The sequence below is a fragment of the Salmo salar genome, chromosome 10, assembly GCF_965601325.2.
Source record: "Salmo salar chromosome 10, fSalSal1, whole genome shotgun sequence".
In the NCBI taxonomy this organism is placed as follows: domain Eukaryota; kingdom Metazoa; phylum Chordata; class Actinopteri; order Salmoniformes; family Salmonidae; genus Salmo; species Salmo salar.
In genome coordinates, this window is record NC_138300.1 from 93,332,274 (window position 1) to 93,349,777 (window position 17,504).

General features: G+C 42.7%; 1 protein-coding gene across 3 annotated transcripts in view; it reads right to left on the reverse strand.

Moving 5' to 3' along the window:
• The window catches only part of LOC106561156 (S phase cyclin A-associated protein in the endoplasmic reticulum), a 140,805-nt gene that overhangs the window by 30,626 nt on the left and 92,675 nt on the right, over positions 1 to 17,504 (reverse strand). For all 3 annotated transcript variants that reach the window (XM_045688219.2, XM_045688216.2, XM_045688217.2), the window contains 3 exons: positions 14,154 to 14,219; positions 13,907 to 14,033; positions 3,363 to 3,478 (listed from right to left, as the gene is read on the reverse strand). In XM_045688219.2, the coding sequence (XP_045544175.1) occupies positions 3,363 to 3,478; positions 13,907 to 14,033; positions 14,154 to 14,219 (309 nt within the window). The remainder of the gene's footprint in view (positions 1 to 3,362; positions 3,479 to 13,906; positions 14,034 to 14,153; positions 14,220 to 17,504) is intronic.

The window sequence follows — 17,504 nt, forward strand, 5'->3', positions numbered from 1 at the left end:
AGGTGGAGTGGGCCTCCCAGAGGGGTAATATTGCCCGAGCATCTCCAACTCTGCAGTTGACTTTTTTGTAAATCACTCAGCTTATCTGAGAGGAGGCGATCAATACGGCAGCATTACTGTAAACAGATAATGTAGCGAGCGCTGTGGTTAGCGTCTGTCTCACAGACACTGCCCATTACGCCATCCAGATGAGCAATAGTGATTAGTGGACAGACAGACCATGTCCTTGTGTTGTATGTATCTCATCACCCCTGTAAGCTCTCAATATTCCCTTCCCTTGACCCGACATGACTCCCTTACCTTTCCTATTTTGTTTATAGAATATGGGTGGAGTAATACATGTTTAACCAGGCACAGGACTACATTGAGTGTGGTCTGGGTGTGTCTGAGGGGCTGGATTGATATGCTCTGGAGGAGGGTTATCCCAGGTTCAGACCCTAGTTCATAGCACTCAGGGGCATAGCAACAACCCCAGGCCTTCTACTCTACAGCACAGATGACAGAGAGCACACAGAGACGGTCTATAGACAGCCAACCTATCACAACCTGAGCCAATCAATACCAACAAACACCATAGGTGCTGGTTAGACCATTCAGCTGTCCAGAAAGGACCTGGCAACACGTCGCATGCTTTGCCATTGGCAACATCATGAATACGGTCACTAAATACTGTTAAAAGTATAACACTACTGATTCATATATATCAAGTGAAATACATACCAAGAACTGGACTAATTTCTGCTTTTCTTTAGTTGCATCCTAACATTCCTAATTGTGATTACAAAGGAGTGAGTCGCCCCTTCATGGTGTATTGGACTTGTCCTCAGTCTTATGCATATTTATAGAAACTCTGGAGAAGTTCTCCTCAACATGTTCAGACAAGGTAATAAGTAATTGAGTACTGAAAGAAGGTAACTGGGAGGCCATTCCATTATCACTAGACATTGCACACTTCAGCTCTGGATTGGACAAGCTGTAAGCTGTTCTGTAGAGGATGAAATAAGTACCTCTGATCCATGGTTTGCGTTAGCCGGTAATAGCCGGCTTTTGGACGATAAAAAAATAGAGAAGCCGATAGATAAAATTGGCGCCGGCCAATTGTCTGGGAGAAGAAGAAAAAATCCCATTGCAAAATAATACTTTTTAGCATATTCATTGATGGAAATACCAGTCAATGTAAATACATTTGACCGGGCATGCTTATCTATAGGATATTTGCATAATTCAGTGGAATTAAATTGGCCGTGTATTGTATATTCGTTATGCATCTTATTTATCACACACATAGGCCTACAGCATACAGAGCCCATTCAAAACTATTTTTCCCAGTAGGAGCTTGTTTTGTCTTGAACGCACAGAAGAAGGATATTTCCGAGATCCCAGTTGTTTTTGGCATTAAACGGCAACGGAAGGCAGGCTTCATCAGCGCGTCACACACCATGCAATGAGCTGGAGGCAGTATGCATTTTGAAAACATATGCTTAATTGTTTGAAACCTGAACGTTTAATACATTAATACCATGATTCAAAGTAGCCCATTAGCTCTCCTCTCCTACATTTCTAAGGATATTTTCATCACTGTCACAGGAAACCGCTCGCATGTGCAGTGCCGTTTTCCTGCTAATTGTATTAAGGAAGAAACATTTGCGCGTAGTCTACTGTCTAGTGTGCATTGCGGCACTTATAATGTGAAGAAATAATAGTTTATCAACGTTTGAAGCTAAACGTTCTGATCTGTTGCATCAGACTCATTGTTTTTTAAATTAGAGTTTTTACGTAGCCTAGGCACACTGGTTGTATATAAAAGGTGTGTGCCTTTCCAAATCATGTCCTATCAATTGAATTTACCACAGGTGGTCTCCAATGAAGTTGTAGAAACATCTCAAGGATGATCAATAGAAACAGGATGCACCTGAGCTCAATTTCGAGTCTCATAGCAAAGTGTCTGAATACTTATGTAACTCAGGTAATTCTTTTAAAAATACATTTGCAAACATTTCTAAAAACCTGTTTTCGTTTTGTAATTTTAGGATATTGTGTGTAGATTGACGAGGAAAAACATTTATTTAATCCAATTTAGAATAAGGCTGTAACGTAACAAAATGTGGAAAAAGTCAAGGGGTCTGAATACTTTCCGAATGCACTGTATGTCAAGTGGAACTCTTTAAGCATAGGAACAACAGTGTGTGTATGGTCTTCAGCTCCAACAAGCAAAAACAGTCCAATTGTGAGCAAAAGACTCCTAGCTACCTACAAGTAGAAACCTCTCCCCGCATTTAAGTTAATCAAATTCCTCACAATACTGAAGTCTGCTTCAAATTCTCTAGGATTAGTGATTGAGGAAGTAAAATGTTTTAAATAAATCGATAAACACGAATGGCCATACGTAAAAGCATTATAAATACAAGTAACGTTTGTCCATTAGTGGAGGTTTGGGAAACAGTTAATGCTAATAAGTGAAGGAGAGAGTCCATTCCAGTCCATTAGAGTCCCAGTGTTGTGAGAATGGCGGTCTCTCTGAGGTTATCTACTGGCAGGCCACGCTAACTCCAGACCCACAACTCAAAACCACGACAGAGTCCGTCTGATGGATTAGACACATGGCCTTTCTGTAGATCAACAGAAAAGAATGAATACAAAATAGATGACCAAAATATAATCCCCGTCTTTTTTTTAAAATGGTGCATTATTATTCATGATCCATTTAGGATATTTATTGAGATGCGAGGACTATAAACAGAGAAATAAAAGGAAAGGCTGAGGTTACCTCACATCTCCAATTGTAAACAGAGGAGAGCTGTCACTGAGGTCAGGGAGAGGACACAGTCTGAGTGTGGACCATGTCTTTAGAGGCTGTGCACAGCAGCTGAAAAGGCTCATGGTTTTTCAGTGGAGGTCGGGTCGGACGCCGGACAGTGAAACGCTGGCTCATGAGGCCATGAGAGGAGCACTAGGCCAGGATATCGTATGCTGGTTGTGAAGACTAAATGAGACTAACTTGCTCCGTGGGTGCTGCTCTGTGGATGACCCTGTGCTGTTTCTAGCCTGTCAGGGGGGGTTGGAATTAAATAAGAACACAGCAAAAATACAACATTTCCATTTCAATGGATTAATGAAGTCGTATTGTATGGGGAGAACAAGGTCGTTCTATCCAAAAACAACAGAGTAATTGAAATGTACACTTCCTCATGGCTGTCTCAGCAGAGGTGGCAGAGAGTTGACCAATGACCATGACCCTTTCAGAGCCACAAGCAGCAACCACATAGTTTGTGTAAAACCCTCTAATATGAATAGAGAGTATCAAAAGACAGTGTGTTTGGAGAGGAGGTGAGCTGTATTTGACTGTAAAAGCTGGTACTCACTTGATTGGAATGCGTGGGACTGCGGTGGGGGTGGAGGCTGCAGTGACTACCAGCAGAATCTGTTCCAGAGCAGAGAGTCCCCCGCCTACCTGGAACGCCACTTGATCTGCATTGTTCTGTAGAGAGAGAGAGAACAAGAACCACATTCAGGTAACAGGGAGCTGGACGGACCAAGGTATCACGTTACTCTCAGTATGGACCCAGCTTCTCTTTTCCTCACCTCCCAGTTGGGAATGAAATCTGAAACAAAGTGATCCCCAAAGCATTCCTGTTAAATCTCAAAAGTGCACAACCCCAGCGTTCCACCCCCACTACAGTCCAGCCAAGTCTCAATGTAGGACAGCTACTCTGCAGACCTCCACACACACACACACCACCAGGGTGGTCTGTGCTCACAAACACACGCTGAGGAGAGACTGTACAAAAGTAGAGAACAGAGAAATCAAACAAAAACTACAAAAAAAAATCATCAATCAAGATAAGAGTATTGGATACATTCTGAATTGACTATTTATTTATTCCAATATAAAACGAGCTACAACTCTGACAGAGGAAGTGCACCCTAGCACACTGCATTTAAAAAAATCGCTCCGCCATTTCCTGGTTGCTAATATTCTAATAGGTTGCCTAATTTCAGTTTGTGTGACAAAACAACGTATAGTGTAGAGAATCATTGTAATCTAAACCGATGTGAAATATATTTTCTAGAACCAAAAATATTGTATTTAACTGTTTGAAGCTGGTCTACAAAAAATGAAAGCAAAAGACGCAAAAACAACTTTAGCATGGGAAGCATAGAAATAGAGCACATAGAACATATCCACCGCTTCTTAGACTTGCTGTCAATAAGAATGACAGCTCTATAACTCACATTTCTATGTGAATTTGGTCGGGTCGCCCAAATAGTTACATATTGCAGTTTTAAAAGGTATAGTAGAATGCGCCTTGAAACCATCATTAAACAAACATGTTTAGTCTAACACAATACAGTGTCAATACAGCAGTCCATAGATCTAAGACCAAACAGCCCTTAATAAGAGGGCCCTGCCCTGTTGCAAGGAGAGGATAAGAGAGTCAGAGCTCTTGGCATTGGGTCAGATGCTGCTGCAGCTACACAGTCCAATAAATCAACAGCTCCAAAGCCCAGAGCAAGCGGCTGCTATCAGACATGTTAGTGCCTGGGTCGACCGGGAGGATAGGGGTTCCAGGGGAGGAGTGGGTGCTGATGGAAGGCTTTCCTCACAGAGGGAGCAGCCAGGGGGACAGTCATACCTCACCACACCAAGCATGGAGGTACACTGGGGGTCCCTCCTACACCTAATGAGGTCACTGTCTCCCAGGTAGTGTGACAGCCTTCAAATCCAGGCACTCCACTGTGTTTTAGTTCCACGGATGAAGGGGTTGCCAACAAGCCTGAACACATTGAGGAAGCGCTTTGCAAAATGATATATAAGCTCTTCACCTGTCACTCACAAAGACTGCCAAGGCACAAGTCAGCAGGATCCGGTGACAAAAAACACTGAACTCTGCTAGGGTTAAGGGATTTGGACCAACACACTGAAAAAACACCAGAGGCCCTACGTATGATGTGCAGTGAGGATTATGGAAATCTCTACCATGGTCCAATCTGCCCATGTGTGTGGTTGAGTGCTGTTTATAAGAGAACAACCTCCTTTGTGTAGGTTACCAACGGTTTCCATCGATATGGTCTCTAGCACTGAGCTGGGTTTAACCCACTCTTAACTCACCCATCAACACAGCCATCTAAAAGCTTCTGGGCTAAATGAGAAAAGGCAGCTCTTTCATGGTGTCTTATCAAATGGTCTTTTAAAGGGGTTAACTAGGACCTGCCCAGCTCTGGCTGTCTGACGGTAAAGCCAGACTGGGACGGCTGCATCGGTCTTAGCCTGTTGACAGATAGATCTGCTGTGACAATGGAAACAAAGAAAGGAGATAATTAACCTCCAATCATTTTAGCCAACATCTTCAGGTGGTCTACATCTGCAATACCCATGCCATCCTTACCACACAGGACCCATCTGCTGGTGTGGAGATACACAATCATTCATTTCTTAAAAGAACACTATCAGATATTGGTGTTTTTGGTGCAGGAACCAGCATAGTAATCAGTGAGTGGACCTCTGTGGTGTTCCTCACGTTTCGGTTGAATGCATTCAGTTGTGCAACTGACTAGGTAGGTATCCCCCTTTCCCTTCCTATCTAGGATGTACAGCCTTACACTCCGCTGGCTCAGTACTGTGGATGGCAGTAAAGCAGAGCAGGAATAATAGGCCTTCTTGTTCCCGATCAATGAAGAATAACTTTTAAATTGAAAGAACTAAAGAGAGCAAATTGCAATAACAGCCAAATTACACGCCATGTTAAACAGAACCCTCTGGTAGGGACTTCTTCAGGTACACTTACTGTGAGTTACACATAGAAACATCATTAAATAACCCATTGAAATACACTGGGAACTGTATAACAACCTTAAGGTGAGATCTCCATAGGACGTGTGCTGTAGTAACTATTGTATCTATTGTTGCCAAATGTTGATTACAGCCAACAGGCTTCTGGTTCCAAAGCCATGGTTACAACATCTGGATTTGATACATCTTCTCAACAAGCCACATCTAGCTTAGCACCAATCCTCCATTCCATGTTCCTATGGAGCAGTGTGTGATCTGTCTGTGTCCTGTCACTCCCTGCCTGCTAGACACTCTGGTGACAGTGTAATAGGATGAGGGGTACATTTCTTCTAAAGAGAAACCCCCAACATGACTGAAGACATGAGGAAATGCGAGGGGGCAGGCCAGAGACAGTCGAGTCCAACATGAATTATACAGCTGAAGGAATCTTACCCAATTATTACTCCTGCTGACCATTACTACCCCAGCTAATCAGAAGGCTGGCAGCTGTTAATTCCTGTGGCTGTGGCACTGCTGAGAGAAGCGGGAGAAAGGGAGGTAGGGAGGGCCAGCCGGACAGCTCTTTGTAGTCACCTCCCACTAGCCACTTTAATTAGATACATAAAGAAAGGAGGAGGGGAAATGGAAAGCCCTGATCCTCTGGCCCCACCAACAGCCGCTGGAGAACAACTGGCTGGGAGTTCATTAAAGGGTGTGACACAGGACAGCCCCTTTGTCAATCAGTCTTTGGCCTCAAACTGGCTGCCCCAAACAATATTACAGACGGAGTGAGTAGGGCAGACACACCCCCATACATGCATTTAATCTTGGACCCCGACTAACATATACACTTGCAAAGAAAGCCTGTGAGGAGTAAACAAAGTCTCCATTTTGTTCAGTAGTCTAAACCAGCATCTACATGTATGGGAGGAGTGATAAACCACAACAAGACTGCTGGAGTAAACATTTAGAGACTGAGTAAGAGTTTGTATATTGAAAGGGTGTAATGGCATGCTGTTTGGTACACTAAAGTAGGATGATTGGTTGAGAGACTGTAAATGAGAAACAATACTGGGTGAGTTTATTTTAAATGAGAAACAATACAGGGTGAGTTTATTTTAAATGTGAAACAATACTGGGTGAGTTTATTTTAAAATGGGAAACAATACTGGGTGAGTTTATTTTAAATGAGAAACAATACAGGGTGAGTTTATTTTAAATGAGAAACAATACTGGGTGAGTTTATTTTAAATGAGAAACAATACTGGGTGAGTTTATTTTAAAATGGGAAACAATACTGGGTGAGTTTATTTTAAATGAGAAACAATACTGGGTGAGTTTATTTTAAATGAGAAACAATACTGGGTGAGTTTATTTTAAATGAGAAACAATACTGGGTGAGTTTATTTTAAATGGGAAACAATACTGGGTGAGTTTATTTTAAATGTGAAACAATACTGGGTGAGTTTATTTTAAAATGGGAAACAATACTGGGTGAGTTTATTTTAAATGTGAAACAATACTGGGTGAGTTTATTTTAAAATGGGAAACAATACTGGGTGAGTTTATTTTAAATGAGAAACAATACTGGGTGAGTTTATTTTAAATGGGAAACAATACTGGGTGAGTTTATTTTAAATGTGAAACAATACTGGGTGAGTTTATTTTAAATGGGAAACAATACTGGGTGAGTTTATTTTAAATGTGAAACAATACTGGGTGAGTTTATTTTAAATGGGAAACAATACTGGGTGAGTTTATTTTAAATGGGAAACAATACTGGGTGAGTTTATTTTATAAAATGGACCCTGATCTCTCTTTTGAAGAACATATCAAGACTGTTTCAAGGACAGCTTTTTTCCATCTACGTAACATTGCAAAAATCAGAAATTTTCTGTCCAAAAATGACGCAGAAAAATTAATCCATGCTTTTGTTACTTCTAGGCTGGACTACTGCAATGCTCTACTTTCCGGCTACCCGGATAAAGCACTAAATAAACTTCAGTTAGTGCTAAATACGGCTGCTAGAATCCTGACTAGAACCCAAAAATTTGATCATATTACTCCAGTGCTAGCCTCCCTACACTGGCTTCCTGTTAAGGCAAGGGCTGATTTCAAGGTTTTACTGCTAACCTACAAAGCATTACATGGGCTTGCTCCTACCTATCTTTCCGATTTGGTCCTGCCGTACATACCTACACGTACGCTACGGTCACAAGACGCAGGCCTCCTAATTGTCCCTAGAATTTCTAAGCAAACGGCTGGAGGTAGGGCTTTCTCCTATAGAGCTCCATTTTTATGGAATGGTCTGCCTACCAATGTGAGAGACGCAGACTCAGTCTCAACCTTTAAGTCTTTACTGAAGACTTATCTCTTCAGTAGGTCCTATGATTAAGTATAGTCTGGCCCAGGAGTGTGAAGGTGAACGGAAAGGCTGGAGCAACGAACCGCCCTTGCTGTCTCTGCCTTGCCGGTTCCCCTCTTTCCACTGTGATTCTCTGCCTCTAACCCTTTTACAGGGGCTGAGTCACTGGCCTACTGGTGTTCTTCCATGCCGTCCATGGGAGGGGTGCGTCACTTGAGTGGGTTGAGTCACTGACGTGGTCTTCCTGTCTGGGTTGGCGCCCCCCCCCCTTGGGTTGTGCCATGGCGGAGATCGTTGTGGGCTATACTCGGCCTTGTCTTAGGACGGTAAGTTGGTGGTTGGAGACATCATACTAGTGGTGTGGGGGCTGTGCTTTGGCAAAGTGGGTGGGGTTATATCCTGCCTGTTTGGCCCTGTCCGGGGGTATCATCGGATGGAGCCACAGTGTCTTCTGATCCCTCCTGTCTCAGCCTCCAGTATTTATGCTGCAGTAGTTTATGTGTCGGGGGGCTAGGTTCAGTCTGTTACATCTGGAGTATTTCTCTTGTCTTATCCGGTGTCCTGTGTGTATTTAAATATGCTCTCTCTAATTCTCTCTTTCTCTCTTTCTGTCTTTCTCTCAGAGGACCTGAGCCCTAGGACAATGCCTCAGGACTACCTGGTATGATGACTCCTTGCTGTCCCCAGTCCACCTGGCCGTGCTGCTGCTCCAGTTTCAACTGTTCTGCCTGCGGCTATGGAACCCTGACCTGTTCACCGGACGTGCTTGTTGCACCCTCGACAACTACTATGATTATTATTATTTGGCCATGCTGGTCATTTATGAACATTTTAACATTTTAACATCTTGACCATGTTCTGTTATACTATCCACCCTGCACAGCCAGAAGAGGACTGGCCACCCCTCATAGCCTGGTTCCTCTCTAGGTTTCTTCCTAGGTTTTTGGCCTTTCTAGGGAGTTTTTCCTAGGGAGTTTTTCCTAGCCACCGTGCTTCTTTCACATGCTTTGCTTGCTGTTTGGGGTTTTAGGCTGGGTTTCTGTACAGCACTTTGAGAATATCAGCTGATGTACGAAGGGCTATATAAAAATACATTTGATTTGATTTTGACAGATTCATTAGACTAGTGAGGCTAGTCAATGTCATTTAAAAAAATAAACAAACATTTAGCGTAGAAGAACAAGTCAAAAGTAAAACATATAATATTAAAAATATAATATAAAAATATAATATAGTATAATATAATTTGCGAACGACCTGTCCTATAGGCTATTTGCATTACATTTTAAATAAATTACAAAAAACAGCTGTTTTCAAATTAAATGTAGGCCTCTAATTTAATTAGCTTAGGCATAAACATTTTAATTAGGCCTAATAAATAACAAAACATGGCTGTCTACGAACACCAGGGCCGGCCGGTCATGGCTAGAAGGGACCAGTTTTGTTAAATTAACGTCAGATTTGACTTTTCGTAGCAGGTTAGGAGAAGAACGTAACAGGTTAGGAGAAAAAGGTCAAATCAAAATCAAATCTTATTGGTCACATACACGTGCTTAGCAGATGTTATTGCGGGTTTAGCGAAATGGGTTAGATAAATTTGTTAATTTGACTAAAGCTGGATCCCTTCCAGCCATGACCGTGCCGGCCCACCCCACTCCACTCCCTCTGCGATTCAGCACCACAGCAGAGGAAAGAGGACACTCAAGGCCCCTCAAACTCAACCTCAAAGCCAGTTCCACTACTTTTATTTCACTGTTCCTGTCCAATCAGGGACTGATTAGGTGCAATTCATTATCAGGTAGAACAAAAAAACAGCAAGCCCCGGACCTTGTAGGGTAAGATTTGTATACCCCTGCTGCAGGGAGCCACAAAATGAAGAAATTAGAAAACGAATGTTGGACAAACAAATTGTAAATATGTAAAAAGATGTAAATAAATGAAATTCATTAAGGCTGGTTAATTGAGAGAAAGCTTATTTTACAACGCTGTAAAATGAGCCCTACATTTATAGCACTTGTTCCTAAAGCTCAAATCATATCTCCCCATTTTCTAATTGATGATGACAATAAATATGTTTATTATAATTTCAACTATCGTGGGGTCGTGACTCGTGCCATGTGTGATATACTGAGAACTCTATTTCCTACTATAGGCAGCTGGCTGACTAATTATTGCAACATAGTTTCTCTGCAATGTGAATAGTTGACAATGATGTTTAGTTTCCAAGTGCTACTGAATAAGCTCAACTGAAATTCACCAACTGTGCATGATACACATCATTACTCTACCAATCCCTTCCAAATCTTTATACTACACATGACACGGGCGGCATATGTTGCTCTGGCCTGGGGTGGCAGCAGAACTGCTAGGACTGGGCCTCACAAACACTTTCCTCTAATTTACTTGCGTTTGAGGTAGACCTTGGCCTGCTCAAAGTGAGCCGCTGCTGTTGGGAAGTCAAAACTCTCCAACTCCTTGGAGCAGCTTGCGACGGCGCATCAGCCTCTTTACTTGGTCCTCAAAATGGCGCGATCATGAGGCCATCTTTAAGATGTTTTGGAGAAAAAAATCCCCTCTCAGAAGGCACACTGGAAACAGGGATAATCAACACAATCTTCACCAATTTTCCCCAGTCGGGGTGCACTTAGCTGAAGTCCCTTATGCGTGTCTTTTGCGTGAATAAAAATAGAAACACAGCCGAGACTAATTTCCCAGCAGTTTGAGGATTTATTAGCCTATGAAGTATATTTGCCTTTGAAGTTGGAGCACATTGACTGGTATTTCCATCAATGAATAAAAAGCATTATTGGGGGGGATAAAAACAAAATACCGGCTAATGCAAACCCTGTACTGAGGCGCAAAATCAGACACCACAGAAACCAGACAGCCTATGGAGGAACTACAACACAGAGGGATTTCAATGTTTGACCCCAGTTAAAGTTACAAAAAGTAAGCCATCCTGGAAACATCAACTCAAATATTAAAGGGCATGTTCATAGTCTTCCAGCAAACCTGTCCTGGTTAGGTAAGAAACATGTAGGTACTTCGGAGAAACAAAGACAGTCAAATGAAATGATTTCCCTGACTTTATGACATACTTTGGCAGCAACAACACAAAAGCTTGTTTGTTTGATAAATAATATAACTCCTTCTGAACTCATAATAAGAGGGTTATTTTCATACAATAGGGCCTATTCAAGAGCAGGTCATGTGAATGGATCATATTCTGGCCAACTTTAGTCTACTCTACCTATTCATTTATTGTAGTAAAATATGTAGTTAACGTAATAACTAAAGAATTCCAGATGGGTTAAGGTTTGGCGACACAGTAAATCACAGCCTCTGTTCAATAGCTGTCAAGACTAGATTAAATAACAACAACACTTATGATTCAAATCTTAACACTTCTTGTATAGGGGTAAGCCAACAATAGCATTGAAAGTCACTGGACTATAACCCTTAGCCAAAGAATTTACAAAAATGGTACTAATCTTCACAAAATCTGCAATTTCTTTACAAAAGTAAGAGTGTATTATTAACCTGGATGTGAAATAACAATTAACCTCATCAATTTGAATGCTTAATGTGAGCACTTATAGCCATGGACCAGACTATTGAGGAATAATAATAAGCTTCCTGACACACTTCCTGTCAGTTTGGTCCTCCTAGTCTCATCTGACAAGCTCATTAAAACAAACATTTGGGGAAAGTGGATCTATGACACACTAACACTCCCAATCTAAGCCAGGTGGAACAAAGAAATCCCTCCAAAGGGATGAGGAATTTAGAGAAAAGTATGATTTTCAGCTACAAGACCAGTATACTAGGCTTAGGTGAGTATTGCATTCAGTGTGCAGGAATACAAAATATAACCTTGGTATTTCACAACATTTGGACACTGCTAATCTTGGCTACATCTGTCAACTTCAGGCAGGCTCCTTGAGGCCCGATGTTTTTGTTACTTTGTTGCCCTATTCCCCCACCTCCACATCCCAGGTAGAACAGGCCAACGGTTAGTCATGAAGGGGAGACCAACCAGCCCATGACAGCTGGCAAATGAAAATGTAAATACAGTCTCCACTCTTCAGCTCTTAGACCACAGTGTTTCTGACAGTCCCTCAAGTGTCATAAACGCTCTCCATCTAAGGCCAGCCTTTATTTGAAAGCAGTGACAAACAAATTTGGGCCAGTGTGTAAATATGCGAGTTCATTACCAAGGTATGAGAGCAGAAACCTAAGAAACTGTCCTGAAAAAAATCTTAGAGGGAAAAAGCTCTCTACTTCTTTTGAGTTGGCCAAAAAAATAACCCATTAGTGCTCACAGAGGGAGAGGCGTGCTGGGGTCGGAGACTGGGGGGGGGGGGGCCTGACTGAGGCAGCCGTGGAGGGGAGTGTCGGGTGTTGTTCAAGGAATTAGCAGAGAAAGTGGAGACTGAATCAGATACCGCAGAGGAAAAACAAATATCTAGGTGAGTCAATAACACGAGATATGCTTGTTAGGTCAAATAATCTAAACGATCCTGACTTAAAGTGACTCAAGGGGCAGACACCCATGCTGACAGAGACTATATTTATTTGCCTTTGTCCAGGGATTAGAGGAGGAAGTGCTCCCCAGGCTGGTTCACAGGCCAGCCCACCCCACTCCCCTCAGCCCAGGCCTCACTCTGTTCTGGGCTAAGGGGGAAGAATGTGTTTAACAGACATACTGAATGAAGTCTCTTCCACCCCTCTACACCCACAAAACTCTAATGAATTCACAATAGGGCTTTCCTCAATTGTTTTAATGAACTATAAATATGTAAAGAGCTTTAACCACACAGACTTGTCTGTCCTAGCAATCCCAGTGTTGAATGGAGGACGACTCCGGGCCCAGTGACCCCTGACCTCCAACAGGGAGAGTATGGAGCTAATGGGAGGAGTCCCCCTGTTAGTGACAGCTTGAGCACCATCACACTGGACTCCTCCTCTCTCATTACACTGTGCTGCTGTGCCAGCCACTCCTGCCACCTCGCTCTCCCTCTCTCTGGGGAAATTCAGTAATTGCCTCTCCACCCCTCCCCCTGTCAATGACCAGACACCATCATCTCTCTATCCTCCCACCCACCATCATGCACAGTGTGCTTTATCAGGCCTTGAACTGCAACTTGGCAGAAGAATGATGGCTTGTCACTATATGTTTTCCTCTTCATAAACCCAGTGACAGGTCCTCTTCATAAACCCAGTGACAGGTCCTCTTCATAAACACAGTGCAACTCCATAAAATACCATCAAACAAAGTCTCATCTACAGTGGATCTCTTTCATTCATTACATTGACTTAAGTCAACTGTTGTTATCAATGACTGTCATTCAGTATATAGCTTTCTAAAAAAGCAGCAAATACCAATGAAATACCTGATACTCCACTGCAATTTGAGATCCTTTGGATTACATTTTCTAGGAAAACCTTATGTTATTGTATAAACCCACAATATACTTCTGACGCATGAAAATGTTTGCCTGTCTAGTGATGGGTTGCTCCTCTATTAGTAACATGTGGCCAATGAAAAGACATAGCTAATCTGGCCTGCATTACAAATAACCTGGGGCAAGGAGTAGGGGAGTAAGTGATACTCTACACTGGAAGACAGACAGAGAGCTGCAGCCAAACAGAACGCTTCTGTCCAGAGAACTGCCCCACTCACTGCACACACAACCCACACTGACTAAGCACTGACAGAACAACACCCAAGCAGCACTATATGACATAGAGGAGAGGTGTTAGTGATTTACCTGCTTCTCCAGGATGCGGGAGATCTCTCCCAGGGTTCTGTCCAGGCCTGACACCCTGGTGTTGGCCCACTGCCCGCTGTCCTGGCCCTGGAGCTGCTTCACCAAGTCCTTCACCAGACGCTGGAGCCTAGGGAGAGGGGGAGAGGTTTAGTCCAGTCATCCATCCATCTATAATTGCAGTATCATCACTATTCACTACAGTTAAGTAGATGAAGTAGAAGGTATAGATGTTTAGTAGGGAACTAACTTGGCCTTGTATGGGGAGTCGGGGACTTGTGTCTTTGCCTCCATTGACGTCTCGTACTCCTTTGCCCTACAGAGGGAACATAAAAAACAGTATTTGAATAAGAGGAAAAGAGTACTCCAGTGGTCAGGAAAAAGGCAGGGGAGGATGAAAAGTCTGAAGGAACAGAAAAAGGTCAAGTTAAGACTAAGTGTTTATTTTGCCTGTCAACTGTTCCCCCCAGTAACTCTAAATAAATCATGTATTAATTATACAGGGGCATAGTTCCTCACTGCTTTTAAAAATTCATAATGACATTCCACCCTCATCACTTTAAAATGGCATATCACATGTTCTGTTAAACTATATTGTTAAATAAATAGTAAATGGTATGCTCCAACTCGGGTAGCAAAGACATCAGTGTTTTGAATCTTTGACCTCCACAGATTCACAGGGTCATTAGGACTGTTTTCTCTGTGGCATTACACCAGCAGACATGGCAAAGACAGGCTCTACTAGTGGCACACAGAGCATCTGACTTTCAGTCAGAATCTCAGAGCAATTATAGATCCCAGGCTGACAGAAAGAAGGTCCTACAGTCAGACACAAAGCAGCTGATAAACTAACAGGTCCCGGAAGGGGACAGGTGGAGCCTCCCTAGAGGACCAGACCTGGCAGAACAAGGCTCAAGTCATTAGCATCAGCTAGATATAGATTATAAACACTGTTAATGTCAATCCAGCTCAGAATTAAACCCTGAAATAAAAGGTTGTGTAGCTCCAGAGAAGACAAAAGATTTAGGTAAACTGACTATGGGGTTTTATCAATGTTTACAATTTCTAAGGTTAAATCAGCAAACATTTATCACTCAGAGAAATATCTATGAGCAAATCAGAAATGTCTGCTCTCAAGGGCAACCTTCCCATATAAAAAGGCATGAGTTTAAACTCGATACCATCATTGAAATGATCAATTCACGTGCTTCATTTTTTAGTCTTTGCACCACGTTATCAATGTCTTCTTCAGCAGTTGTAACAGTTCCAAAAATATTAACATGGCCTTATTTCCGATCTTAAAGTGTACTATAAATCACTGCACATTGGCAGTACATGAACTAGAGGGGCAAACTTTTGGCCTGGAGTAAATAAAAATGTTTTAACATTTATTTATTTATTTAATTTCACCTTTATTTAACCAGGTAAGCCAGTTGAGAACAAGTTCTCATTTACAACTGCGACCTGGCCAAGATAAAGCAAAGTAGTGCGACAAAAACAACAACCCAGAGTTACACAACCAAATCACAAAGTCAATAACACAAAATAAAAAAAAATACAAATCTATGTACAGTGTGTGCAAATGTAGAAGAGTAGGGAGGTAGGCAATAAATAGGCCCTAGAGGCGAAAATAATTACAATTTGGCATTAATACTGGAGTGACAGATGTGCAGATGATGATGTGCAAGTAGAGATACTGGGGTGCAGAAGAGCAAGAGGGTAAGTAATAATATGGGGATGAGGTAGTCGGGTGTGCTATTTACAGATTGTCTGTGTACAGGTACAGTGATCGGTAAGCTGCTCAGACAACTGATGCTTAAAGTTAGAGAGGGAGATATGTCTCCAGCTTCAAAGATTTTTGCAATTCGTTCCAGTCAATAGCAGCAGAGAACTGGAAGGAATGGCGGCCAAAGGAAGTGTTGGCTTTGGGGATGACCAGTGCAATATACCTGCTGGAGCATGTGCTACGGGTGGGTGTTGCTATGGTGACCAGTGAGCTGAGCTAAGGTGGAGCTTTACCTAGCAAAGACTTATAGATGACATGGAGCCAGTGGGTTTGGCGACGGATATGTAGCGAGGGCCAGCCAACGAGAGCATACAGGTTGCAGTGATGGTAGTATATAGGGCTTTGGTAATAAAGCAGATGGCATGGTGATAGACTACATCCAGTTTGCTGAGAAGAGTGTTGGGGGCTATTTTGTAAATGACATTGCTGAAGTCAAGGATTGGTAGGATATTCAATTTTTTTGAGGGTATGTTTGGCGGCATTAGTGAAGGAGGCTTTGCTGCGAAATAGGAAGCTGATTCAAGATTTAATTTTGGATTGGAGATGCTTAATGTGAGTCTGGAAGGAGAGTTTACAGTCTAACCAGACACCTAGGAATTTGTAGTTGTCCACATATTCTAGGTCAGAACCGTCCAGAGTAGTGATGCTAATCGGGCGGGAGGGTGCGGGCAGCAATTGGTTGAAGAGCATGCACTTAGTTTTACTAGCATTTAAAAGCAGTTGGAGGCCATGGAAGGAGTGTTGTATGGCGTTGAAGATCGTTTGGAGATTTGTTAGCACAGTGTCCAAAGGGCCAGATGTATACAGAATGGTGTCGTCTGCGTAGAGGTGGATCAGAGAATCACCAGCAGCATAAGCGACATCATTGATATTTACAGCGAAAAGAGTCGGCCCGAGAATTAAACCCTGTGGCACCACCATGGACACTGCCAGAGGTCCGGACAACAGGCCCTCCGATTTGAAACACTGAACTCTATCAGAGAAGTAGTTGGTGAACCAGGCAAGTCAGTCGTTTGAGAAGGCAAGGGTGTTGAGTCTGCCAATAAGAATGCGGTGATTGACAGAGTCGAAAGCCTTGGCCAGGTCGATGAAGACGGCTACACAGTACTGTCTTTTATTGATGGCGGTTATGATATCATTTAGGACCTTGAGCGTGGCTGAGGTGCACCCATGACTAGCTCGGAAACCAGATTGCATAGTGGAGAAGGTATGGTGGGATTCGAAATGGTTGGTGATCTGTTTATTAACTTGGCTTTCGAAGATTTAAAAAAGGCAGGATGGATATAGGTCTGTAACAGTTTGGGTCTAGAGTGTCTCCCCCTTTGAAAAGGGGGATGACCGCGGCAGCTTTCCAATATTTGGGAATCTCAGACGATATGAAAGAGGTTGAATAGGCTAGTAATAGGGGTTGCAACAATTTTGGCGGATAATTTTCTAAAGAGAGGGTCCAGATTGTCTAGCCCAGTTGATTTGTAGGGATCCAGATTTTGCAGTTCTTTCAGAACATCAGCTGTCTGGATTTGGGTGAAGGAGAAGCGGGGGGGGGGGGGGGGGGGGGGTGGGGGGGCAAGTTGCTGGAGGGGGTGCCGAGATGTTGGCCAGGGTAGGGGTAGCCAGGTGGAAAGCATGGCCAGCCGTGGAAAAATGCTTATTGAAATGATCGATTATCGTAGATTTATTGGTGGTGACAGTGTTTCCTATCCTCAGTGCAGTGGGCAGCTGGGAGGGAGAGCTCTTATTCTCCATGGACATTACAGTTTCCCAAAACGTTTTGGAATTACTGCTACAGGAAGCAAATTTCTGTTTGAAAAAGCT